This window comes from Loxodonta africana, chromosome 24, assembly GCF_030014295.1.
Source record: "Loxodonta africana isolate mLoxAfr1 chromosome 24, mLoxAfr1.hap2, whole genome shotgun sequence".
In the NCBI taxonomy this organism is placed as follows: Eukaryota; Metazoa; Chordata; class Mammalia; order Proboscidea; family Elephantidae; genus Loxodonta; species Loxodonta africana.
The window spans coordinates 27,149,578-27,176,280 of NC_087365.1; the positions used below are offsets into that span (position 1 = coordinate 27,149,578).

Below are 26,703 nucleotides of genomic sequence, written 5' to 3' on the forward strand. Positions count from 1 at the left end.
GTTTCCAAGGAACACCTGGTGGACTGGAACTGCCATTAGCAGCTGTAGGACTTAACCACTATGCCGCCAGAATTTCCGACAGAGTATTAGATGATGTTATATTAATGTTTAATTTCTTGAGTAGACGATGGCCTTTTGGTTATCTTGGAGAATGACCTTGTTCTGACCTTGTCATGGAGAATGACCTTGGATGTTCAAGTATTTAGGAGTTAAGTGGCATGATGTCTGCAACTTACTTTCAAATAAGTGTGTGTGAATGACAGAGAGAGAGAGAGAGAGATGGACATGGCAGATGCATGGAGAACAAAGACAATGTGGTTTCCGGGGACAGAGATTGAGGGAATAACAACTATATATTCCTGGGGTCTTTCGTGACTTCTTTTGTTTCTTTTTTAAATAATGTGGTCAACTTTATCAATTTTATTCTTTAAATTTTTGAGGGCCTGTCATATCTTAAGGAGCTTTGGTGGTGCAGTGGTTACACGCTCTGCTGCTAACAGAAAGGTCGGTGTTTGGAAACCACCAGCCGTTCTGAGGGAGAAAGAAATGGCAGTCAGCTTCCGAAAAGATTAAAGCTTCCGAAAAGATTACAGCCTTGGAAACCCTGTGAGGCAGTTCTATTCTGTCCTATAGGGTCACTCTGAGGCAGAACTGACTCGCGGCAACGTTTTTTTTTAATCTTAAGGAGCTCTGCCCTCTGCTGGATACAGGGGGAGCAGCAGGGCAGATCTTGGCCGGGGCAATTCATTGCCAATTGCACTGTTTGTTGGCTGTATTTCATTGTATTTTTAGGCCATGGAATGATTTTGAAATCATTCTCCAATTTCAATACAAATAATAGTAATATCATCCAATATGTATTGAGTATTACTATGTCCCAGGCACTGATCTTAGCTTTGAATGAATTTCTTATTTAATCACCACTATTTTTTTTTTTTAAGGTCTTACATCATCAGTTGGCCAGGAAGCTCTCTTCTGTATTTCTTGCCATAGGCGAGTGAGCACCTCCAAGGCTGCATCTGTTTGTTGAAACATCTCAGTTGATATTCCATCAATTCCTGGAGCCTTGTTTTTCGCCAGTGCCTTCAGAGCAGCTTGGACTTCTTCCTTCAGTACCATTGGTTCCTGACCGTATACCACCTCTTGAAATAGTTGAATATCAACTAATTCTTTTTGGTATAATGACTCTGTGTATTCCTTCCATCTTCTTTTGATAACATCACACGCAAGCAAAATTCTGCTGAAGATCATTCAAAAATGGCTGCAGCAGTATATCGACAGGGAGCTGCCAGAAATTCAGGCCGGTTTCGGAAGAGGACGTGGAACCAGGGATATCATTGCTGATGTCAGATGGATCCTGACTGAAAGCAGAGAATACCAGAAGGATGTTTACCTGTGTTTTATTGATTATGCAAAGTTATTTGACTGTGTGGATCATAACAAACTATGGATAACACTGCGAAGAATGGGAATTCCAGAACACTTAATTGTGCTCATGAGGAACTTTTACATAGATGAAGAGGCAGTTGTCCAGACAGAACAAGGAGATGCTAATTGGTTTAAAGTCAGGAAAGGTGTGCGTCAGGGTTGTATTCTTTCACCATACCTATTTAATCTGTATGCTGAACAAATAATCCGAGAAGCTGGACTATATGAAGAAGAACAGGGCATCAAGATTGGAGGAAGACTCATTAACAAGCTGCAGTATGCAGATGACACAACCTCCCTTGCTGAAAGTGAAGAGGACTTGAAGCACTTACTAATGAAGATCAAAGACCACAGCCTTCGGTATGGATTACACCTCAACATAAAGAAAACAAAAATCCTCACAACTGGACCAATGAGCAACATCATGATAAACGGAGAAAAGAATGAAGTTGTCAAGGATTTCATTTTACTTGGATCCACAATCAACAGCCATGGAAGCAGCAGTCAAGAAATCAAAAGACGCATTGCACTGGGCAAACCTGCTGCAAAGGACCTCTTCAAAGTGTTGAAGAGCAAAGACGTCACCCTGAAGACTAAGGTGCACCTGACCCAAGCCATGGTATTTTCAATCGCATCATATGCATGTGAAAGCTGGACAATGAATAAGGAAGACCAAAGAAGAGTTGACGCCTTTGAATTGTGGTGTTGGAGAAGAATATTGAATATATCATGGACTGCCAAAAGAACGAACAAATCTGTCTTAGAAGAAGTACAACCAGAATGCTCCTTAGAGGCAAGGATGGCGAGACTGCATCTTACATACTTTGGACATGTTGTCAGGAGGGATCAGTCCCTGGAGAAGGACATCATGCTTGGCAGAGTACAGAGTCAGCGGAAAAGAGGAAGATCCTCAATGAGGTGGATTGACACAGTGGCTGCAACGATGAGCTCAAGCATAACAACAATTGTAAGGATGGTGCAGGACCAGACAGTGTTTTGTTCTGTTGTGCATAGGGTCGCTATGAGTCAGGATCGACTCAACGGCACCTAACAACAACAACAACATAGCCTTACAGTCTTACTAGACTTATAGTCTTACTTCTGAGGAAGCTGCAGCACAGAGAGACTAAGAAACATTCCCAAGGACACTCAGCTAGTAAGAGGGGAGCTGGGATTGAAACCCAGGGTGACTACGCCTGGCTTGGTGTAACCGCTAAGCTATGTAATCCGTCATGGTGCTTTCTCTGGTTTTGATTTGTTCGCATGGATTTCTGGGTAAAGGTGGGTGGTGACAGTCATGCAAACACTGTCTTATCTGAGTTTTTTTTCAAGGTTTTGGTTTTATTTCCGTTATAAACCCACAAAAGGGCCCAGAAAACCCGGAGAGGAGACTCAATCACCTTAAGCTGCCCCCAGATCAATTCTTTCCCTTTTGCAAATCAGTTTGCAAAGATCAGCTCCCCCCCCCCAAAAAAAAATACACACTTAAATCTCACCAGTTCAGAAAGTAATTGAAGTACTGGAAATCTGCTATTAAAGTTTTTCTGTAGGTGCTGAATGTCTCAGGCAGCAGTAAAATATTCAGAAGAAAAAACCATGTGTTTCACACAGGGTGTGACAATCCTGATAAACGATGACAAAGGGGATACGGTTCCTTATAAACTGTGTTCATTTAATATGTATTTAAAGATGACTTTTGCCAAACTTTAGTTTGCAGATATTTTACATGAAACCTTTCCTGACAAGCACAGTATGTATGTATCTTATTAAATGTTGGGATTAAACTATATTTGTTTTTAGAATAAACTACATTTAAAAGTTTCAGAATGCTTTCCTGATTAAAAAAAAAAAAAGCTAGTGGTAAGCTATGTTTTCAGCTACAGTTTTTGCAGAATTTCAGAAAGTATAAATCCCTAATTGTCAGACTATATTACTGTTCCAAATTTCAGTTCACTCCTTATTAAAAAAAAAAAAAAAGCCGTGAGGAAGGTGCTTCCACAGCTCTCAGGTCCACGGGAGGCTAGAAGCCTGCAAACTGCATTTGCCAGCCTCTCTTGCCCGCTGGCTCCCAGTGGTTTATGACAATGGGTGGCGCTGGTGAAACCTTTTTTTTTTTTTTTTTTTTTTAAGGCCAGCAAAGGAGAGGATCACCGCTTTCCCGCTCAGCTCCTGGGGGCACCTCTGGCAGCAACGGCAGGCGAGCCTAGGCTCCGGGCTCCTGTTCAGGCGCTGCGCTTCCACAGCACCGTGGGCCCTGGCTCTGGCGGTGTTGGGCGGCTGTGGGGTGGCCAGGTTGACTTTGCCATCTCAGTTATGGATTTCTCACATAAAACCCCACCCCCAGACAATTTTTCTTCCTCGGTAGCCAGCATTAAAAAAAAAAAAAAGGAAGAAAGGGAAGAAAAGAAAAAGGAAGTTGTGATATGTATAATTCAACATTCCAGAGATCTTCAATCGCTTCCCTGCGTGCTTTTGTCCTCAGGGAAGGGATATGCCCAGACATTGGACACCTGGGCTTAAGAGGGCCGCTGCCTACCACTGATGACCGTGGTGGGGGGTCTTTATTTCCGTTTACTGGAAACCCTGGTGGCATCGTGGTTAAGTGCTAAGGCTGCGAACTAAAGAGTTGGCAGGTCGAATCCGCCAGGCTCTCCTTGGAAACTCTATGGGGCAGTTTTACTCTGTCCTATAGGGTCGCAATGAGTCGGAATCGACCGGACGGCGCTGAGTTTGGTTTTGGTTTGGTTACCGCGCCCTCTTGTGGCACTGCAGTGAGATTCTTCCTTGCAGGTTTTGTACCTATAGACTGAACTAGGAAACTGACCCAGGGAGCCCTCGTGGCGCAAGGGTTAAGCGCTGGGCTACCTACAGATCCGTTGCCACCGAGTCAATTCCGACTCATAGCGACCCTATAGTACGGAATAGGACTGCCACATAGTGCCCGTAAAGATTAAAAAAAAAAAAAAATTACAGCCTAGGAAATCCTATAGGGCAGTTGACTGGACGGCACGTGACAAAAACCTGTGATAACTTATAAATGGGAACCTAATATGGTATGTAAACTTTAACTAAAAACACAATAAAATATTATTAAACAAAACAAAACTGACCCAGGCAGTGTTCTGTTTCTTGACAAGGGTGTTCATTTTATAACCATTCATTAAGCTTTGCATGTATGGCTTATGCACTTACCTGCACTGAGGAAATATTCATTAAATCATCTATCAGGAAAAATGACCAGCATTAACATGAGGTCTACAAGTCTCAGGTTTTATTAGTTGCAATATTGCTTTTGACTTCCTATTTGGGAAGGAAAAAGAGTTCCGGGATTTGAGACTTCCTGCTAGAATTGCCCTTATTTCAGTAGTCAACCAGCTGATCTGGGGGACTGGGCTTGTTTCTTAGATATCCATTCATTCAACTCCATACTTAACGACAGGGAAATAACCACAGTTATGCTGGGGAGGGGGATTTCCCAAAGGCTTCAGAGAATATAGCCTTGGCGATAGAAATGACAGCCGGAAATCACATAATAAGATTTTGCAAGACCAATGACTTATTCATTGCAAATACCATTTTTTTCAACATAAACAGTGACTATACAAGCGGATCTTGCCAGATGGAATACACGGAAATCAAATTGACTACATCTGTGGAAAGAGACGATGGAAAAGCTCAATATCATCAGTCAGAACAAGGCGAATGGTCAACTGTGGAACAGACATCAATTGCTCATATGCAAGTCCGAGTTGAAGCTGAAGAAAATTAGAACAAGTTTACAAAAGCCAAAGTATGACCTTGAGTATATTTCACCTGAATTTAGAGACCATCTCAAGGATAGATTTGACTCATTAAGCACTAATGATGAAGACAGATGAGTTGTGGGACATCATACATGAAGAAAGCAAGAGGTCATTAAAAAGACGAGAAAGAAAGAAAAGACCAAAATGGAAGTCAGAATAGACTCTGAAACTTGCTCTTGATCATCAAATAGCTAAAGCAAAAGGAAGAAATGATGAAGTAAAAGAGCTGAGCAGAAGATTTCAAAGGGGGGCTTGAGAAGACAAAGTATTATAATGAAATGTGCAAAGACCTGGATTAGAAGACCAAAAGGAAAGAACATGCTTGGCATTTCTCAAGCTGGAAGAATTGAAGAAAAATTCAAGCCTTGAGTTGCAACATTGGAGGTTTCTACAGGGAAAATATTAAACAATGCAGGAAGCATCAAAAGAAGATGAAAAGAATACACAGAGTCACTGTACAAAGAATTTGTTGACGTTCAACCATTTCAGGAGGTAGCATATGATCAAGAACTGATGGTACTGAAGGAAGAAGTCCAAGCTGCACTGAAGGGAATGGCGAAAACAAGGCTTCAGGAATTGATGGAATATCAATTGAGATGTTTCAATGAACAGATGCAGCGCTGGAGGTGCTCACTTGTGTATGCCAAGAAACTTGGAATACAGCTATCTAACCAACCAACTGGAAGGGATCCATATTTGTGCCCATTCCAAAGAAAGGTGATCCAACAGAATGTGGAAATTATTGAGTGATATCATTAATATTACACACAAGTAAAATTTTGCGGAAGATCATTCAAAAGTGGTTGCAGGCAGGGAGTACATCAACAGGGAAGTGGCAGAAGTTCAAGCCAGATTCAGAAGAGGATGTGGAATGAGGGATATCATTGCTGATGTCAGATGGATATTGGCTGAAAGCAGAGAATACCAGAAAAGTGCTTACCTGTGTTTTATTGGCTATGCAAAGGCATTCGACTGTGTGGATCATAATAAATTACGGATAACATTGTGAAGAACGGGAACACTCAATTGTGCTCATGTGGAACCTGTACGTAGAACAAGAGGCAGTCGTTCAAACAAAACAAGGGAATACTGTGTGGTTTAAAGTCAGGATTGTATCCTTTCACCATGTTTATTTAATCAGCAAATAACCTGAGAAGCTGGACTATATGAAGAAGAACATGGCATCCGGATTGGAGGAAGACTTATTAACAACCTTCTATATGCAGATGACACAATCTTGCTTGCTGAAAGCAAAGAGGACTTGAAGCACTTCCTGATGAAGATCAAAGACTCCAGCCTTCAGTATGGATTGCACCTCAACATAAAGAAAACAAAAATCCTCACAACTAGACCAATAAGCAACATCACGATAAATGGAGAAAAGACTGAAGTTGTCAAGGGTTTCATTTTACTTGGATCCTCAATCAACACCCATGGAGGCAGCAGTCAAGAAACCAAATGACATATTGCATTGGGCAAATCTGCTGCAAAAGACTTCTTGAAAATCTTAAACAGCAAAGATGTCACCTTGAGGACTAAGGTGTGCCTGACCCAAGCCATGGTGTTTTAAATCGCCTCATATGCATGCGAAAGCTGGACAGTGAATAAGAAAGACGAAAGAACTGACGCCTTTAATTATGGTGTTGGCTAAGAGTACTGAACGTATCATGGACTGCCAGAAGAACAAACAAATCTGTCTTGAAAGAAGTACAGCCAGAATGCTCCTTAGAAGCAAGGACGGCGAGACTTCATCTCAAGTACTTTGGACATGTTATCAGGAAGGACCTGTCCCTGGAGAAGGACACCATGCTTGGTAGAGGGTAGTTAAAGAAAGACTCTAGCCGAGATGAACTGACACAGTGGCTGCAACAATGGGCTTGAGCATAGCAACGATTGTGAGGATGGTGCAGGGCCGGGGAATGTCTTGTTCTGTTGTACATAGGGTTACTGTGAGCTGGAACCAACTCAACAGCACCTAACAACAACACAGGTTTACACAAGCTACCCCTCAAGACCTCGCCTACTTTAGCATCCCATCCCCCAGACATCATGGTGGTACCTCTCACTGATGTCGTGCTGCTTTTCCTGGGGAACTGGAAGGGGCAAGAACCCTGGGTGTCACGATAAAACATCTACACCTGACTGGAGAGACAAATCCTGGGGAAATGGCTCTCAGTGAGGTTCCTGGGCATCGCCATGACTCGAATGTCTCAAGCAAAACACAAATTGCACCTATGTCTTGATCCATCTTCTCTGCCCAAATGTACAGAAGACACAGTGGGACCCCTCAAATCTTGGCAAGGGTGCTTACATTTAGGTATCCTGACCCAATGCATTTAGTTGGTAGCCCCCAAATCTAACATCCTCAAGTGGGGCCTAGAGCAAAAGACGATTCTCCAGGTGGTCCAGGCTGCAACAAGTATGATTTGGTAACTCTGGCTCTTGAAACCCTGTAGAGCTCACATCGTAGCAGACCCAAACCCTATGTGGAACTGGAGGCAAGAATCAGAAGAAACCCTAGTGTTTTTTGAGCAAAGCCATGCCCATGAGGTAAACCATCCAGGTTCCTGCCAGATTAGGCATTCTATTGTGGGATGTCACACAGCAGGGATCTGATAGCCTACCTATGCACTCTGTGACCCCTTACATGCAGGTACAGATGGAATTGGGCTTGAGATGCCTATTTGTGTCTATACCAACAAGACTGTGCATAGAAAATACAAATGCTGAAGCTTGGTTTGCATGACATATTGGCATCAGCTAACAGTGGGCTAGGATGGTACAGCCCATGCAGGACACTAAAGGACAGCAGTGAAAGGAAATCAGCCCAAAGGGAGAGCTCCAAGAAGATATCAAATTGTCCCCTTTATCTGAAGAGACGGGTGGCCTGCATTAAGGACATACATGGGGTCAGGGGCTTGGAAAGAAAAAAATGAAGATTGTGATGAGCTTGGGGAGTATATTACACAGAGCTGGGTCTCCTGTGTCCTATGTGAAAGCTCACCACAGGCTTTCACTGCAGGGGGACTGGATGGTCCACTCTTCTCACCATGACAAAGCCCAACGGGTAAACACAGTTGCCAAACTACAGCCCAATGTGATGCCCATCAGCTCACAACCCCAAAGTAATGCTAAGCATCTGAAGTCAGGGATGCACAGTGCTGACTAGGCTTAGTGTCAGGGAGGAGAAAACGCTATCCCAGACTAAGGAGGGAAGCCATTGCTATCAGGGGTGCGAGCACCATGCCACCAGGTTCCTCTGCCTGCACCTCTGTGCCTGCTTCCTCATCTGGGATATGAGGGGTTGTCTACCTTCCGTAACAGAAATTCCATTTATTAGGGTTCCCAGGCCCTCCTTTCAATGTGGGAATCATGGAAAGAAGCTAGAACTCCCTTTCCTCTGGTGGTATCTAGGCAAGTTAAGATGAACCGGGGGAAAACAGCAGCACCTTTGCTCAGAGAACTCTACAACCCCATCTCAGACGTTGCTTGAAAGCCTGTGTCTGGATAGGGGCCATGATCTATATGCTCAATCCTATCTATATTCAGCCTTCGGAACCTCAAACATTTCTGGTCCAAGTGCTTGACAAGCCACACTGGCCTTGCACAGCTTTGGTCAACCAGGCCTCCCCTGCTACCGCCAATGTGGCGGGTGGGCCAAGGAAGTTGGGGGTATCAAGGCAGATGTGGATCACTGAGGCTGCGGGAAGGAATGGGGTCTTCTTCTTGTCTTCTGTGTCCTGGGACACAACAGACAATGGCTAGCAAAGCCCAGGATCAAGCAGGGACAGACCCTTTGCCAATGGTTAGCTTGTGGCCCAGATACTAGGTAAACTCTGCTCCTAGCTGTGCCCTAAAGCCCTATGTCAGGGGTCAGCAAACCTTGTAATGCACCATATAATAAATATTTGACTTTGCAGGTGATTCGGTCAGTGTTGCAACATTTCATCTCTGCCACTGTAGTGCTCAAGTAGTCTATGAATGGACAAAGCTCTGTTCCAGTAAAACTTTATTTATAAAAGTTGACAGTAGGCTAGATTTGGCTCATGGGCTGCAACTGACCACTCCTGCCACTGATGATAGTAGGGAGACGACCTGGCTGCCCCAGGGACTGGGACCCCTCCTCAGTGAGATGGAAACCCCTCTAGGGTAGGTGTTATGCTGAGGGTCATTGCTAAGGGCAGAACAGGGCCTGTGTTTGGAAGTTTCTGACCAAGTGGTGGGTACAAAGGCCAATGCGAGGGCCGTGCTGCAGCTTGCCAAGTTTCCTTATAAGAGGCACCAACTGCTTTACTTCAGATCAGGCCCAACACTCTTGCCCTCACACATACAGGGTCCTTATGGGGCCCCTAGGAGCCCTCGTCCTGTGGCCTGACCACCTGTCCCTCTCTAGTGATAGCCCAGTTGTAGCTCTTCGGTGAGTCCAAAGCTTCTTCTACTCGCGCCTCCAGATTCTCCCGGGTGATGAAGCTTTTCGCCTCCTCCTATTGGGAGAGAAAGCAGATGAATGGCAGCCCTTGAACACATGCCGGCCCACCCACAAGGCCACTGGCCTTCAGCTTCAGCCCCCTTAAGGAGTGGCTCCAGCTCTTCCTGGGGAATGACCATCTGGAGTCCAGGTCCTCTTTGAATGTCCCACTGACCTTCCAGTGGAGTGCCCATGGCAGCCTTGCCATGCTCCTCTCTTGGACAGTCATCCCCAGACACCTCAGCCAGAATCCCAAGCGCCACCTGTGGCAATCTCATGTTCCTCAGGGTGAAATCAGTCCTATTGTCTGGTCATCTCTTAGTTTCTCTCAGACTCACTCTTCTACTTCTACTACTTTAATTAAAGCCCAATTTTTTCTTGCAGGATTTCTCCTCTGGTCTCCCTGATTTTAACTCTCCCACCTCCCAATCCTATTTAACTCTTGCAATAACTTTATCACCTTCAGGACAAAACACCAACTCCCTGTGGAAGGCGTGGGTCTCTCCCACAAACGCTGGCTTACCATGGCTAGCCACCTGTCATCTCCGTGCCTGACAGGCAGGTCCTTGTGCTCCTCACCCAAATCCTCACCCACTTTTTCTTAAGGCACTCTGGTGCCCCACTTGTTTGCCGCCCCCGCCCCAGACGCGGCCCACCTGCAGCTGCAGCACTTCCCGCTCCTTGAGCTGCACCCAGGCCTGAGTCTCCTGGGCCTTGAGGGCCTGCTCCTCCGCCCGCAGCCGCTCCTGCTCCCGCGCCTCCTGCAGCAGCCTCGCCATCCTGGAGGGGGCGAGAGGCCGAGACTGGGCGCTGCTGGGTCTCCCCCCGCTGGCCTGGCAGCCCGCCCCGCTGCCCACCCGCCTCACCGCAGCTCGTGCAGCCGCTGGTTTTCCGCCCGGTTCCAGGCCATCATCTCCCGGTGCTCGGCGGCCTTCTGCCGGGCTCTGCGCTCGGCCAGGACCCCGACTCTGGACTCGTACAGGTTCTTCCGCACCTCGGTCGCAAACTCCACCCTAGGGGGAGACGCGCCTACCGTCAGCAGCCTCCTCGCCCCCTGACCCAACACACCCCTGAGGGGGCGGGCGGCCGCCTCCTCGCCTGCCGTCACCCACCTGAGGGCGCGCACGATCTGGCGGTACTCCCGGTAACGCTCGGTCAGCACGAAGAACTCCGCAGGATCGACCGCGGGCGGCGTCGTCACGCGTCCGACCTTGGACTTGGCTGGCGGGTCGTGGCGGGTCTTGCGGCCGCGCGCGGGGAGCAACACCAGGGCAGGGGGCCGGCGCGGGGGCCGCGCGCCCAGGCGGCTCAGCGCGCGCAGCATGGCCGCGTCGGCTCACGGCGTCCGGGGCGCCGCCATGGCATCGCCGTGACCCGGAAGCGGCCGCGGGGCACCATGGGACGCCCCGTCCCGGGCTCCGCCTCCCCACCCTCCGGAAGGGGCGCTGGAGTGTGGGCTTGTCCCTTGGTCGCCCTCTCCAACCCGATCGCGCTGCGCAGGTGGCGCTGCGACCCTGAGGATCTTCTCAGGCAGCCCCCCCCGCCCTCGGGCTCTAGCTGAGCCCTTCCTGCAGACCCTGTCCTGCCCGGTCGCCCCTCCGGCCCCCACGCGGGGAATGGTCTCAGGCGGGGGTGAGACAGGGAGGGGACGAAGGCGAGGACTCGAGGCAACAGCTTCGGCACCTCACACTTTTATTGGAGGACGGGTCGGCGCGGCGCTCGGAGTCCAGTCTGCAGAGGGAGAGGGGCGGTCGGTCATTGCGCCGCCCGCTCCGGCTGGTGACCACCGAGCTTCGGCCCCGGGTCGCTCCCTCTCCTCTCCGCTCCCCTGCTGTCTGGACCTGGCCTCCCCGAGCAGCTGCCGCCACCGGCCGCTGTGCCTGCTTCTAGGTCCTGTGGCCAAGTCGCGGCCCCCCCGAAGAGCGACGGACTCGTCGCCGGGGAAATCCTGAGGCCCCAACGTGAGGAGCTTCAGCTCCCTGGACCTGCTGCGTTGCCCGCCACAAACGATTCTAATGTGTAAAATCCTGAGCTCACACCGGCCAGTTCAGGCGATGAGGCTTTGCCTTGTAGGAAAAAGCCACTTTGTCCTTTAGTCACTGCGCTCCCCTGGTGGACTTTAAAATGTGTTTAATCTGTAAAATAATAAGGCATCTGTCAACACCTATGTGGGCAGAGCCTGCCTTCTGCCATGGCCTTGGGGAGCTCTGCAGTCACTGAGTCATTCCTAGTGCACATGCCAGCGACCAGCGGGTCCTGAGTCCCTGCTGTCTGTGTGAGGTCACACCCTCATCCCTTTCCGCTGACCTAGGGGCTGCCTGCCCCTGCAGCTACTATCTTATTTATGGAGGCTCAATCATCTGCTTCCTCTCCTCTAGGGACTTCAGATCTTTAACACAAGTATCAAACAGTGCTTAGAATTCTCTTGGGAATTCTGGGCGCAGCAGGGGTAGAGAGAAACAGGTTGCCGAGGCGGGGCCCGCCACTCGTGTCTCATCCCCCCCACATAGCCCCCAGCCCTTAACTACGGTGGCCAGCGTGGTCTGTGCTGGGTTCCAATGCTCGGGGCCTCTCACTCTACTCACCAACAAGGGCTGCACCAGGCGCTGCTTCCCACGGAGGGGCGGCTGAGCCACGGCCGTGCCCTCCCAGGGCACAAGGTCCTCAGGGGGAGTCAGGGCACCGCTGGGGAGGCTTCGGGCAGTCTGGTGTGGGCTGCCTGTTGCAGTGTCCGGGACCCTTCCTCAGAAGAGAGCCTGAGCTGCCGCCTGCCCCCACCACTGCCCAGGCTTAGGATAGGTGGAGAGCCCCAGCCAGCACTTCCTATGTACTTTCTCCCCTTCAGGCTGGGCTGCCCTGTCACCCACCTGGGAGCCCAGGGGCCAGCTGGAGGCCCCAGGGTGTGACAGAGGCTCGCTTCCCTCCAGGGTACCAGCCATGGGACCAGTGCTGAGCCTTCGAGGGTGTGGGGTGGGCCGTCAGCAGCAGCAGCAGCAGGAGGAAGTCTAGCCTGCAGCTGGCCATGGCAGGGCTGCTCCCACAGACAGTGGACAGCACTCAGGAGTCTGACACCCTCACACATACCCCCTTGTCTAGGTTCCCCTCGGAAAGCTGGCACATCAGGGGTGGCCCTTACTCTTGTGCCTCTGCACCTCATCTTAAGCCTGCAGGAGTCTGAGCCCTGAGAGGTCCATGACCAGGTCAGGAAGGAGGATGCTCCAGGGTACCAGCCTTCTCCCAGGAGGCTGTGCAACACCGGGACACAGAGGCTACCTAGCCTGTTGGTTCTGAGGGTCCTCCCCGTTGGTCCAGCTCACCCCTCCTTCCTTCAGGGAGTTCCAAAATCAAAAGGAAGGTTGGGGAGGGGAAGAGACTTCAGGCTGATGGCTGGTCGGCCAGGGGAGTTCCCCACGGGGACAGGCGGCAATCTCGGTGCCTGTGAGAGCTGGGGGCACCCAGTGCTGGGAGACCCTTGGCCCCGTTTCTTTGCTGCCTGCCATAGCTCCCCCACGGTAGTTAGGGGTGTAGCATACGTGGTGGTGTTTCTACCCCTGTCCTTCCCGTGCCAGGGCAGCAGGCAAAGGAATGGACAGTGAAGTTGTGGGGAAGAGGAAGGAAAAGAGGCTCTTCTAGGGCAAGTGTGGCTGGAGGGGCTTGGGAAGGGGGAGAGGGGCAGTGCACCATCCACCCAGGCCATGGGGCGGGCAGCCCCCTCACTCACCGAGGGACAGCTGTGGACAAGGTGGCTCCTCCTGCAGCAGCGAGACCCCAGCCAGAGGCCCTTGGATTTATTGGATGTGCAGCTCCACCCCTTGCCCCCACCAACCCAGACTCCAGTGACATCTTGAAAGACTGGAGGGGGGGCAGCTTGCCAGCCAGCTTTCCCCCAGCATCTACTCCCTGAGCACACCAGGCAGCCCTGCCCTGGGGTCACCAGGCAGATGCAGCCCTGTCCACTATCCCACAAGCCTCAAGTCCCTGGAGTTCCTGCTCCAGCCTGGCCTGCACCAAGCCTCATCTTCCCACTTCCTGGGGTGTACCCTCAAGCTCCTGCTCTACAGCCCTGAAGAGCCCTCTGGCCTAAAAAGTTTAAGTGTGGTCTGGAGAGGGCAATACCTGGGGATTCCAACTCCCACCCAACTCAGGGGACCTCCAGTGGGGGCCAAAGGGAAGCTCAGCAGCCTGGTAAGAGATCTGGGGAAAGGAGGCTGTGACCCCCTCCACCCCCACTGATCTTGTCCATCTGTAAGATGGTCTGGGTGGGAAATTCTCATGCACACACCTGGGTACCAGCTGGGTCCCTCCAGGTGGGAGCAGGTTTGGATAGGTCATTATCTGCCATGAGTGGTCTCTCCACCCAGGTAGGTGTGTGTGTGTGTGTCGCGGGGCAACTGAGGGGGCAGCGCAGCCTCTGTGGAGCCAACAGCAAAGGGTGGGAGTAATTCTGCCCCTCAAGTGCTCACCCAGGACAGATGCCCTGGGTTGCTTGAAAAGGCCCTAGCCCCTTGCCTCCCAGTCTGCGTCACAGGCTCAGCTCTGTACCGCCAGCCCAGCTTCCAGGGGTCAGAGGCCTGTTTACAGGGTTAATAACTAATCTCCACACTTGAGTTGGGCAGTAAACGTGAGCCCCAGGGTCAGGCTTGGCATTGTGGTGGCTAAAGTCTCTGTGAGTCATATCCTGTTGCAAAAAGCAGAGCAGGGGAGTGGGGGGAAGGGGTGGTGGCCCACTGGGCCACAGTCAGTCATAGGCACCTGGGCTTCCAGCAGGACAGGCACATGTGAATTTCCAAACTGACTTATTTAACAGAGACTCGAAATGAATGAAATACTTGCGTGGACTATATGTTCAGTTAAACTGTTTTGGGAAATAGACTTTCTGTATATATTGGTTAATGAGCTGGTTTCTGGGAAAATATCTGCTTTGTTTATTAAAAATGACACTTTGAGTTCAATAAACTAGCTTAGTTCTGGTTTGGATTTATAGAATGTTTTATTCAAAGTCCCTGGCATTTGTTTTAAAAGAGGGATGGGGGCACCTTTATTTTTTCTGTAGTTTGATTATGGCTTTTCCTGAAAAACCGAAACCAGAGCAACTAAGCTGCTCAGCTTGAGGCCTTTGCTCCTGCCAGGGCCTCTGGTCCCTTTCTTTCTGGCAACAGGAATGGCTCTTCTGAAATTCTGATGTCTCCTTCCAGATTATCAACTCTGGAATTCATCTTTGTATCCCTCTGGGCAGAGCACAGGGTCATTTCTTCAGCACTGAGCTCCTCCTCATGCTCGGCCCGGAGGACACGAGATCGTTCCCGTTGGGGTGATGCTCCTAGCCGGTGCTGAAAGCAGAGGCTCAGAGCTGAATAGAAAAGGGGTGCCCTTGGAGCAGAGGAGGGATATGACCTTGACCAGGTGGCCCCGGTGAAGGATGAGAAGAGGTTAGTTAGCCAGAGGCCTGGAAACGGGGGATGGCAGCAGGGTGATCCAAAGAAACAAAATGGAGAAGCTGCTGGGCTGCCACATGTGGGGTGGGAGGAGCAGAGAATGCTGGCGAAAAGGACCAAGGGGACGGTGGAGGCTGAGGTGGAACCCCTGAATGCCAAGAGCACAGGAGAGAGAGGTGCAGGAAGCAGGACACGCAGACCCCAGGCGTCTTGACCTGAGGAAGGAGACCTCCAAGCAGCAGCTAAAGGGTCAGGATGAGTTACAAAAACCACCACCACCGATGGGGCAGTCGGTGAGCAGAGGCAACGGGTTCCTGGGGTTTAGTACCAGATGACGTGGCAGTGAAGGGAGCACAAGGGGGGTGAGTACTGGACTTTTTAAAGATGTCTACCATAAAGAGACTGGCATGTTTGGCGGAGGAGAGTTATGAAGGAAATGGAAAACCCTGAATAATACAAGGAAAAGTAAAGTTGTGAAGAGGGAGGGATGGAGGATACACTGTAAGGTAAGGATGAGAAGGGGAGCAGAGAGCTGAGGTAAATCACCATGGACTGCAGCACACAACTGGCCAGGCCACACCGTGGGTACCTGCTCCACACCAGCCAGAGGTGAGGGAGTGATGCAAGATGAGAAGGAGGCAGCACTCGAGAATGGACTTGCTTGTTTGCTGAATGACTTGCTGATCCAACACCCGCCGTCCTCCATCTCCCTGGATTTGGTCTCCCAGAGGCACCACAGGATAGCCTGCAAGGTCTCCTCCCCAAACAGAAATCCCTGACTCTGCCTTTCCTTCATTTGAAACTACTGAGTTTTCAGTTTACCGCCTCTCGGAGTTCCTTAGTTCCTACAGAAAGACTGGATGCCTCTCACGTGCCTCATGCTCAGCTCTCACAAGCTTCCAGAGGTGGTCTGTCGCAGTGCTATGTCTCCCGCAGGCTTCCTCGGTCCCCCTGCACACCGCCCTCCTTCACTCCAGCATCCTGAATATGTGGTGCAGAACTTGGCTCCCCTCTTGGAGCTGCTGAATATTTACCGTTTGTGGGACTCTGAGGCCCTCTGCAACGCGGCTCCACTTGACCTGTCCTCCTTTTCAGTCATCTGAATGTCTAGAATCCCTCAGGTCCAGTTCAAGCCCCGCCTCCTCTAGAAGCACAGTGGCTCTGACCTCTGAGGGTGGGGTCCCACTCTCACTCCTGACAGCCTCTGAGGAGCCCAGGATGTGAGGATGAAGTCCTGGGGGGTAGCATCATGGCTGGGTGGCCCTTGGGCTGGCTCTGCTGCTCACTCCCTCTAGTTGCAGGGCCCTCTCTGCCCTGCACCACCATGGGAACCAGTTAACTCCCCCACTCCTGTGATGAGCCCTCCCAACTGTGTCCCCAGCTAAAGACCACATTTCCCAGCACCTGCTGCAGCTAGGTGTAGCCACGTGACTAGATTGTGGCCAATGGGATGAGTGCAAATGAAAAGTGCAACTTTTGCCTAAAACACACCAAAGTCCTGAAAAACGAAGTTGCTTGCCCTCCCTGTTCTTTCCCCATTCTCGGTTGGAGCATGGACATGGCAGTGACCCAGCTTCAACCATGAGGACAAGAACAACATTCTGAGGGATAGTGAAGTCACAAGACAGAACGATACGGGTCTCTGGACTGGGTAGGCTGTTATGTGAGAAATAAATGAATCTTTGGGCTCTCAAATACCTCAGCCTAGCCTTTTGTCTAATATGTTGGGCTCGAATTCATGCTGGATCTGAAACTCCCACTATGCCTCAGCCTAGCCTTTTGTCCAATATGTTGGGCTCGCATTCATGTTGGATCTGAAACTCCCACTCTAGATCTGAGGCACTTCCACATAAAAGTCCTGAAAATGAGGACAGATATGAAAGGCAATGGAAGCTATTTAACACAATCAAGGTGGATATAAAGACCTGTTCTGGAGAGAGAGACTCAGTCTAGACAGCTCTGTAGCAAAGCACCAGGGACTGAAAAGTCAGACTGGCCTCAGCCCCTGAGCCAAGCTACCTCTCCTCTCTCCTGCACCCCTGCACTTCAGCAGCTCAGTGAGAATGTGTCCTCAGGGAGTGACGCTGGCTGAGACCACTGTACCAAAGATGTACAGGGAGCAGAAGGAGGGTCCCGACAATTAGCAAAGAGCTGGGGCGGGGGCTTCACCTGGTGGCCAGCAGGGCCAGGAACAGCCCAGGAAAGCCCAGGCTGGTATCACTGCACCACCCCAGAGAAAGGGAGAGACATTTCCTCAGGGAGTCAAAGCTTTTATTAGCTGATTATCCCTAGTGTGTGCCAGGGATACCGCTCTGGTCCCTCTGGTCCCCAAGATGGAATGTGTGTGTGTGTGGGGGGGGGGGGTACGATTTACAGTGGGAGGTAGGGACAGGGGCCTGCACAAAGGTATTGGGCAACCACTTTCCTCAAGAGCTCTTAGAACTTTGTGCTTTTTTCTTAGTTGGTACTGAGCTACCTGGAATAGGTTCTGTGTTTATCTTTTTTAGGAAAAAGATGTACAAACCAAACCACAATCCAGCTCAATTTCCAGGCAGGGGATTTCACGATATCAATCCAAACATCACACTATTTAATTCCCCAATAAAACATTGGAAAAAGGACTATCAGTGCTAACACATTTACATATAAAATCTCCACCTAATAGGTAATAGAAGCCTATGTACCAATTTCTAAAACAGTTGTAAGATATATACACAATTTTGGGTATATTAACAAAACAGAATATTACAAAATATTAAAGAAGGCAATTCTCCTGTCCATGGGCTTCACTGCCTTACTTGAAGTTGGCATAGTCTGAGAACGCGTCGATATATTCCTGCACCACCTTGTAGCAGAACTCGTACTGTTCCTGCAGAGTGAAGGGTAAGGAAAAAAGCCAGGTTCCTGAAGAGATGCCCCACCTGCAGTTCCTAACAGACCCACTGGTTTTAAATAGAAAACTAAGAGGAAATGATTGTTTTTGGACTTCCACCTCTGCCCTGATTTGTCCGCCAGAGTTCTGACAGCGTCCCCTTGGGGCTGGGGAGCCAGTCTTCTACAACCAGAGATGACAACCCTGGGCCCTGTGAGGTCTGACAGGAGTGTGCTAGGCCAGCAGACAGCAGGCCGGGGAGGTGACTCAGTGTGGCTGGGACACACTCTGCTCTCAATGGCTCATCTCCTCCCACACCCCTTGAAATTAACTTTTCTTTCCCCCTCCAACATTTCTAGTGCCATGGGATTCTCGAAAACCTTTCTGGATGTCTGTCTGCCACACTTGGGAGTTAACGGAGGATCTAGATGTTGAGTCAGATCCTTTTAACGGAACCTGAGCAAAACAGAGGGAGTCAGAAAGATGCACTTGGAGTGCACTTGGACTCCTGGGTCGTTCCCACCCCAGGGCCCATGGACTAGTGAAGAGCCCTATGGGATACCGGACACCATCTGCTAACCTCCACAGGGGGCCCTCACATCTCTTGCTGGTGACAGAGGCTGTGCTCCCATTGCTATGCTGCCCCCACCACGGCTCTCCTCGTCTGTCTGAAGCACCCTGGGGAAGGGTCTGGGAGTCTCTTGACTCCCAAGTGGGCCTCTCAGAAGTGCTTCCTCCCTGAGCTGGCCCTGACAGGCAGGGACTGCAGATGGTGTCTGTGCACGTCCCAGGGAGGGCATGGACAAATATGTGGCGAGGCATACCAGTGTCTGGACCATGTGTGGCCTCTGCAGCCGCAGGCTCTTGACGGTCTGGAAGACATCCAAAATCCCCTCTGCTTTCACCCGCTCCAGGACTGTGCTCAGGGCACAGAAGGTCCCCGTTCTTCCTGCCCCTGCGCTGTAACAAAGCAGACATACTTACTGTACCTGTGCCAGGAGGTGAGTGACAGTGGTGATGAGCAGACCAAGGCTGAGCTCAGGAGGTCTGTGTACACAACTGCATGCATGTGTACACAACTGCATGACTGTAGTTTTAAGACTGCAGTGCTTGTTTTATGAGACTTACTCTCTTGCTGGTTTGGGAGAAGCAAGCAACCATGTTGGGAAGGTCCACGTGACAAGAAACAGAGGCCCTCAGTCCAGCAGCCTGTGGGGAACTAAGTGCTGCCAACAATGATGTGGTGAGAATGGAAGCAGATCTTTCCCTAATTGAGCCTCACACGGAACTGCAGCCCTAGCCAGCAGCTTGATTGTGGCCTTGTGAGACCCTGAAGTGGAGGACCCAGCTAAGTCGTGCTCAGACTCCTGACCACAGAAACTGAGAGATAATAAATGTGTGTTATTTTAAGATGCAAGTTTATGGTCCTATTACACAGCGGCTGATGACCAATATAGCTGGCTTCAGAGAGAAGTACAGCCAACCTACCCACTCAACTGGGGGATGCAGAGGATGACACCAGGGCAGGGAGCTGGGAGCATGTGGAAGTCCTTTTCTAATTGCTTCTGCTTTCTTAGTGAAAGAAGACACACTGTCATCTGTTAAACATGAGGATGGGAGAAGAGCTGCTGGAGGCCGAGGAGAGGAGGTGTGAAAACATCATCTAGGACAAAGGTTGGCAAACTTCTGTAAAGGGCCAGACAGAAAATATTTGAGGTTTTGCTGGTCAAGAGGCAATACTGAGTTATAATGCATAATTGTGATTTGTAATGTACCAAGCAGCAGTGTGATAGATGAGAGCGCCACATATGGTCTCTGTCCTGACTACTCAACTCAGCCACTACAGCAGGACAGCAGTCATGGCCACCATGTAAACGAATGTGTGGCTGTGTTCCAACAGGACCTTATTTATGTACGCTGAACTTTGAATTTCATATAATTTTCATGTGCCATGATAATCTTTTAATTTTTTCAAAAATATTTGGAAAATGTTAAAAAAAAAAAAAGAAAAAAAAAGTTCTTAATTTGCGGGCCATATAAAAACAGGTGGCAGGCCAGATTTGGCCATGGGCCTCCCCTAGGCCTGGAAGAGTGGGAGATGCAGAAGGACTGCAGGGCAGCAGCAGGGACCAGCCACGAGGTTAGAGGTCACACATTTAAAATGAGTCCCGTAAACACGATTGTCTGCTTTTCTTCAGCCACATTCAGCTGCATGAGTGTAGGTGCTGGGCAGCCAGAGAATTTGGGGTTTGCCAAGAGAGGGTGACCAAGGGTGACGGGAGCATGGGAAATAAAAGAGTGTGTGTGTAAGAAGTAATTCTCTGACTTTAAATTTTGCCAATTCAGTGTCTTTACTCCCATTTCTCAGATTACTAGTCAGATTTAGCATCTTTTCATTTTTATTGTCTATTTGTATTAGGTTGATGTCCTTTGCCACTTTAAAAAAAAAATATTTTTTAAACGTTTATTTTTGTACAATTAATAAATAGCATAGTTCAAGTTTCAGAAGGGCCCATTTCTTAGCCGCTCAGTTCTCCCACCGATGTCATTACATCCTCGTGTGTCCTTGTAGGAACAGTCTCAGCACATACAGATTCCTCGTTAATGTCCGAGCTCCGTGTCAGGAGGACACACCACGGCTCACCCCAAACGTGCACAGAGCATCCCGATCTTGTACTATTACAGGCAGTGTTTCAGCCCTCAGAACAACTGCTTTTTGGCCACGTGCAAGAACATTCAGTGGATACATTTTTGAAGGTTTTTCTATTAATTTTTCTATTTTCAAAACCAACTTGTAGAAATTTTAGATTTATTCTTCCTTCCCGTTTAAAGGGTATAGCTTTTTTCCTGACTGTAAAGTACAAGCTTGTGGTAAAAAAATTATAAAATGCAATCTCAAAGAACATGCCCAAATAAAATTAACTTTTTCCCTTGAAATAAGTCCTCTAACCATCTTTCTTCCTTCTGTCGGTGACACCAGCCACCATCCGTAACCCCAGCTCAAACCTGGGGGACATCTTTGACTCCTCTTCTCGTTCAGCCTATGTATTTAGTCTTGCTCATTTTTCCTCAAACTGTTTTTTCAAAATATCCCCCATCCTTCTCTTTTCCTGTGCTTTTTAAGGAGGCCAGGCCCTTAGCCCCCACCACCCAGCTGGTCTCTCTACTGCCAGTCTTCCCTGGCTGCTCTCCCCTGTACAGCATCACCACCCCAACTGCTCCAATATCTTAATGTTCTTGGTTACCTCACACTTAATAGGCTGAGTTCAAATGCCAAGGTCCTGGCTTATCTTCTGGCCCTGTTCTGGTCACGAAGTCTGACCAATGCGCTCGCCAACGCTCCACTCTCGCCCTCCCTGCTGCCTGCCTCTCATCGCTCTCTCCCACTCTGAGGCCGGGGCTATGGTACCTGCAGTGCACGGTGATAGGGTGGTTCCCTGACTGCTGCTGCTGCTTCTGCACGGCTGCGATGATGCTGATCATGCCCTTCCCGTCGCTGGGAATGCCCACTTCAGGCCAGCCATGGAAGTGGAACTGCCGGATCTGCCGGCTCTTGTTCTCCTTTAGCAAAAAGTGGAGTCAGGAGGCAGGGGCACTCCTGTTCTTCCCGTGGGAGGCGTACCACCAGCCACCCATCTTACCCTGGTGTTAGTGACCAGGAGGTCTCGGACGGTGTAGCTCTCACATTCCTCCTCCTTCTTCAACTCCACTGTGATGTCTCCATAGGACACCAACCCGTCAGATGGCCAGTACTGGGCACACTTCTCCTGGAGGGGCAAATGGGAGAGACGAGAGGCTCAGATGACCACGTAAGGTAGAGGCAGGGCTGCCCCATGAGCAGCCTGACCCCTCGCTCAGGACAGCTACCTCTCACTCAGACACACTTCCTCCCCAAGGTATTAAAAACTCAGAGGATTAGTACATTACTTAACATCATTCTAATTAACTTCTGATCCTCACCAGGGCATCTATATTTAAAAACTTAATCCCACTACCAGATACACAGCCTATTGATGGTATTTATTTATAGTCTAATTTGCAACACTGCAGGGTCTGGTGAAGAACTCTAACCATCCACCTCATAGCTATATCCAACATTCGATGGTTGGGTGGAAGAGGAGGAGGAGTGAATGTCTTTGTTCTAATTCCCTTTTTTTTTTGTTTATTGGTTTTGGTTGCTCCTTTGGGTGCTTCCATAGTTTATGGCTACTTATATGTCAGACTTTAATCCAGAAAAACCAAACCCACTTATGTAACCACCGCACCACGGGGCTTCACCAGTCCTGTTCATGGCATACTTCTGTCCCTCTTATCTTCATCACTTGAATCTGCAATGGTGCCTTCCAGTTGCTAGCACTTGCACTTCTGTCCTTGCTGGAGAGGTAGGAGATGATTTACTGACTGTCTCTGCTTGCTCCTGGCTCAATTCTCCCTACAGTGTGAGCTCCTTGTGGGCAGGGGCTGTCTGTTTTCATCTTTGTATCCCCAGCACCTTGCACAATGCCTGGCATATGGAAAGCTCTCAGTAAATATCTGGTAAATGAATTTGTTCAATGTCTGTGGAACAAGTTAGGGTATAAATACATAAATAAAACAAAGCAAAGTTAAACTATCCATTACTTTAGGGCATTTTTTGGTAAGACCTTAGATACCTCACTAGTGGTCATTTAAAAAATCCTAAACCATAAAACCCCTAAAAGGTCTTAGAAAAGATCTGGAAAAATTAAGTGGAAGTAGAAAAATTATTATGGTTTCAGAGTCCAAATAAAATCACTATTAAAAGCCCATTTTACCATCATGCATGTGAAAATATGCTTTATGTCATTAGTTCTCAGAGAGATGATACCATTACATGCCTACTTGGATGGCTAAGATAACAGAAAACAACAAATGCTGGTGAGGATGTGGGAAAATTGGAACCCATATCCATTGCTGGTGGAAATGCAAAATGGTATAGTCATTGCAGAAAACAGTGTGGCAGTTCCTCAAAAAACTAAAAATAGAACTCCCATATGACTCAGCAATTCTACTCCTAGGTGTACACCCAAACGACTTGAAAGCAGCCACTTGTATACTAATCTCATTGCAGCATTATTCGCAATAGCCAAAAGGTGGAAATAACCTAAATGCCCATCAGCAGATGAATGGAAAAATAAAATGTGGTATATACATACAATGGAATACTACTCAGTCAGAAGGAGAAACGATGTCTTGATACAGGCTACAATGTGGATGCAGTCTGAACACATTATACTGAGTAAAATAAGTCAATCACAAAATGACAAATATTGGATGACCTCACTTACATTAAAAGACAAGAAAGGGCAAAAAAAAAAAAAGGCACTTTTAGTGACTCTTCTTGTGTTTCATTCAGTAATCCCTTTACAAATGACAGTGAGCTCATTTAAAAACAAACAAAACCAGGATTTATTAAATGGTGGATAAAGGAAATGCCACAGACCAGTGTTTTTTCATCTGTGCCCTGGGGATGTCTTGGAGTGCGCTTCACGAATTTATGTGTCATCCTTGCTTGCACTGGGGCCATGCTAATCTCTGTACTGTTCCAACTATAGTATATGTGCTACCTAAGTGAACACCCTGGGGATGTCTTGGGCCTGGGGGCTCTGGGCCTTCTCTTCACCCAGAGAACTTTTTTCTTTATACTGGGTATTGGTGAGTGGAATGATTTTTGCTACCATAGTTGCCTCCCAGCACTGCCTCTACACAGTTTATCAGCCAGCACTGAAGACTGGGGCTTTAAAACCATTAGAACTGCTAGGTTTCAGTGGGCATGACAGTGCCAGCGTGGGTGAGCTGGAGAAAGAGGGCAATTTCCTTAGAGGAGGGGTTGAGATCTTAATGGTTAACACTCAGATGAGAAAATGAAATACTGTTCCACACCTTCTAGAAATTTTAGATGTTATTACCTTAGGCAAAGTAGCAACACAGAGAAGAAAGAGGACAGAATGGAAGGATGTCTCTGGGGAGAGGCTGGGGGAATACTGAGAGAGTCCCCTCCTAGGGCTGTAGTCAGGGAGTTGGTTGACAGTGAAAGCAAACAAAAGCCTGCTCTAGCTGATGAATGGGGACAAGTGTCCAAGGTGGTTACATACGATCTGGACCAACCCAAGATGGAAGATGAGCGCTGTTCAGTGAGCCTCATGGTGACACAGCTATTATAGGTAGGGAAAGTAAGGTGTGTTAACAGAAAACAAGTCTGATAAATTTATGGGGTTAAGACTTAAGGGATGGTATGAAGTAAAGGAGCTCTGGGGATACAGTGGTTAGGTGCTTGGTAACCAAAAGGTCAGTGGTTCAAATCCACTAGCCGCTCCATGGGGGAAAGATGTGACGGTTTGCTTTTGTAAAGATTTACAGTCTTGGAAACCTTATGAGACAGTTCTACTCTGTCCTATAGGGTTGCTATGAGTCTGAATCTCCTTGTCAACAATGGGTTATGAAGAGAAGACTATTACAGATGTTGGACTGATGGTGGAAAATTATCCTACTCAGCTACGTGAAGGCTACGGGATTTATTTAAATTAGCCCTCCGCACTGCAGATGTAGGAAGCAGGTTGGACTCAAAAACAAAGCCAAGCTATGTGATAGGCAACAGTACTCCAGAGGTGCCTCTCCTGTTCGTGGGGAAGGAGGTAGCAGAAAGCGCTATTCCAGAAGTGGCACTAGTTCAGTTGGTTGAGTTGACTGAAGGCAAAATTTTGCGAAGGCGGCAAAGGCTTTGAAATATTCAACACGGGCAGCTTCAGTTCAGAGATCTGTTGGGGTGACTCTCTTCTGGGATAAGGAGGGGGACACAGGGGCTCCTGCCTTCCTTAGGAGGCAAACCATGGGCCTCAGGAATCTGGAGCAGGGGGGAGCACTGGCTGTAGCCACTGTAGCCAGGGCTAAAAAAAGCCTTTGGATTCTACTGAGGATAGAGATGTGAGAGAGAAGAGCTGGAGACCAGCCTGTGGGACTACAAGGCCACACCAGACATGGGGCCCTACTCTCCAGAATCAGAGGCTGTGACCCATCTCAGAAACCATCCCCATTCAGCATCAGGGGACAAAGAAAATGAAAGCTAGAGGATTTCAAATAAAGTGCAACTCTAAGAGGAAGAAAGACCTAACTAAGCCTGGGGACTACATACCACCACTAAAAGTTTCTAAATTTTGTATGTATGGGTGGATTTTCCCACATGATCTCATGAAGCAGAGTCATGACTGACCGACTGATGGAATCATTCAAAAATACGTATCAAAAACACAGACTATGTTTCAGGCACTGTGCTAGGTTCTGAGGACAAAGCACCAACAGAGGGACAGGATCTTTGCCCACCCCACCCTCAGCTTGGATGAAGTAAGGATCGAACAGAAGGGAAGATAGTATGAGGTTGGAGAGGCCTTGGAGACCGGTGAGGATGCACAATGAAAAGCCCTAAGAAGATTTTAAGACAAGGAATGACATGATTAGATTTATAGTTTCAAAAGAGTCACTGGCTATTGTGTGAGGAAGTAACTACAAGGGGGTAGGAACGGAAGCTGGAAGACCTGTTTCGAGGCTACTTCAGTGAGAGGTGATGATGGCCTGGGTGAGAGTGGCAGCAGTTAAACTGGAAAGAAGTGTATGTGCTCAGAATAAACCAGGACTCACTGACAGACTGAAGGTGGCTGGGGTTGGTGGTGGTGGTGACGTAAGAGAACAGCAGTAATGAAGTTAACTCATAGATTTTTTGTTTAAGCAAGTGGGTAGAAGATGGTACTGTTTACTGAGATGGGGAGGAGTGGGGTAGATTAGCAAAGCCAGGAACCTTACCCCTAAACCTCTTACCTCACTAGTATTAATGATGACCAAAGACCTACAAAGTCTTGACTGTTGAATAAGTACATATGCTAGGAAGAACAGCTAATGAGTTTAATCACCAATTAAAACTGAAAAAAATCTTGACATAATAGAACATTAAAAAGAGGGTGAGCAAACATGTATAAAATTTTGTATCAAAGTTAAAAAAATAAACTGCTCAAGTACAGATAAGGAAAATGTGGCTTGGAACAACTACTGTAAAAATTTTTTTAGTGTTTTTCATTTTTAATTGATTGGCAAATTCAGTGAGTCATGAGTGGGTGCCATCCTTAATTCCCAACCCCCCCCCCACCCCATCCAGTTCATTCCACCTCTTCCATCTCTTGGGACAGGCCCCTTCTCACCACCCCTGCTGAGTCCAGGCCACCAGCACTACTGCCACAGCTTCCTCTCTGCTTTTGGCTTTCTCATTTCTAATTTGTCCTCACTGTAGACAGAGGGATTTTAAAAAAAAATACAAATCTGACATTGTCAATGGCTCTTTAACTGCTTTATAAAGTCCCAACTCTTCACTGTGGCTTTGTTGTCAGTTCTGACTCACGACGACATCAGTGTGCTGAGTATAACTGCTCCACAGAGTTTTCAAGGCTGTGACATTTTGGAAGCAGATTGCCAGGCCTTTCTTCTCAGGTGCCTCTGGGTGGGTTCAAACCATCGATCTGTTAGCCAGCAGTTGGATGTTTACCTGTTTGCATCACCCAAGGACTCCATTCACTATGGCTTAGAAGGACCTTTATCACCAGGCCCTCGCTAGCTTCTCCAGGCTTATTCTCTTAGTTCTGATCCCTGTTAGGTCATACTCTAGGCATAGTGACCCACCCATTCACCACAATG

General features: G+C 48.6%; 3 protein-coding genes and 1 non-coding gene across 12 annotated transcripts in view; all 4 read right to left on the reverse strand.

Annotated features, from left to right (window-relative positions):
• Window positions 1–9,223: 9,223 nt before the first annotated feature.
• Window positions 9,224–11,038, reverse strand: MRPS26 (mitochondrial ribosomal protein S26). The gene is made up of 4 exons (XM_003411447.2): window positions 10,812–11,038; window positions 10,566–10,712; window positions 10,356–10,479; window positions 9,224–9,715 (listed from the first exon to the last, which is right to left on the reverse strand). Exons 1-4 carry the CDS (start codon window positions 11,021–11,023, stop codon window positions 9,581–9,583), a joined length of 618 nt encoding a protein of 205 aa, XP_003411495.2. The 5' UTR covers window positions 11,024–11,038; the 3' UTR covers window positions 9,224–9,580.
• A 78-nt stretch (window positions 11,039–11,116) lies between these two features.
• Window positions 11,117–17,258, reverse strand: LOC100668639 (progonadoliberin-2). Of its 2 annotated transcripts, XM_064275861.1 has the most exons (3): window positions 12,567–17,258; window positions 12,285–12,418; window positions 11,117–11,430 (listed from the first exon to the last, which is right to left on the reverse strand). In XM_064275861.1, the coding sequence occupies exons 1-3, from the start codon at window positions 12,721–12,723 to the stop codon at window positions 11,392–11,394; spliced, it is 330 nt and encodes a 109-aa protein (XP_064131931.1). In that variant the 5' UTR covers window positions 12,724–17,258; the 3' UTR covers window positions 11,117–11,391. The 2 variants fall into 2 exon arrangements, with proteins under 2 accessions (XP_064131931.1, XP_064131930.1); XM_064275860.1 differs by lacking the exon at window positions 11,117–11,430 and having other exon boundaries at window positions 11,975–12,418.
• A 445-nt stretch (window positions 17,259–17,703) lies between these two features.
• PTPRA (protein tyrosine phosphatase receptor type A) overlaps window positions 17,704–26,703 on the reverse strand; it is a 152,873-nt gene continuing 143,873 nt past the window's right edge. For 6 of the 8 annotated variants that reach the window (XM_010591567.3, XM_064275856.1, XM_003411614.4 and 3 more), the window contains 4 exons: window positions 21,648–21,773; window positions 21,416–21,567; window positions 18,831–18,966; window positions 17,704–18,003 (listed from right to left, as the gene is read on the reverse strand). In XM_010591567.3, coding sequence (XP_010589869.1) covers window positions 17,929–18,003; window positions 18,831–18,966; window positions 21,416–21,567; window positions 21,648–21,773 — 489 coding nt within the window. In that variant the 3' untranslated portion in view covers window positions 17,704–17,928. Of the gene's footprint in view, window positions 18,004–18,830; window positions 18,967–21,415; window positions 21,568–21,647; window positions 21,774–26,203; window positions 26,555–26,703 lie in introns of those variants that run through there. The other 2 variants (XM_064275858.1, XM_064275859.1) reach the window with 2 other exon arrangements.
• LOC111751142 (U6 spliceosomal RNA) lies at window positions 23,496–23,603 on the reverse strand. Its single transcript, XR_002786229.1, has one exon. It is a non-coding gene; the product is annotated as a U6 spliceosomal RNA (small nuclear RNA).

What these genes read in the sequence shown, in the direction of transcription:
- MRPS26 (XM_003411447.2), bottom strand. Translation starts at nt 11,023, where the DNA reads ATGCTGCGCGCGCTGAGCCGCCTGGGCGCGCGGCCCCCGCGCCGGCCC. An exon ending in CAGATCGTGCGCGCCCTCAG is followed by an intron (nt 10,713 to 10,811) that starts GTGGGTGACGGC and finishes GTCTCCCCCTAG; the next exon opens with GGTGGAGTTTGCGACCGAGG. An exon ending in CAGCGGCTGCACGAGCTGCG is followed by an intron (nt 10,480 to 10,565) that starts GTGAGGCGGGTG and finishes CGCCCCCTCCAG; the next exon opens with GATGGCGAGGCTGCTGCAGG.
- LOC100668639 (XM_064275860.1), bottom strand. Translation starts at nt 12,723, where the DNA reads ATGGCCAGCTGCAGGCTAGACTTCCTCCTGCTGCTGCTGCTGCTGACG. An exon ending in GCTGGCCCCTGGGCTCCCAG is followed by an intron (nt 12,419 to 12,566) that starts GTGGGTGACAGG and finishes ACACTGCAACAG; the next exon opens with GCAGCCCACACCAGACTGCC.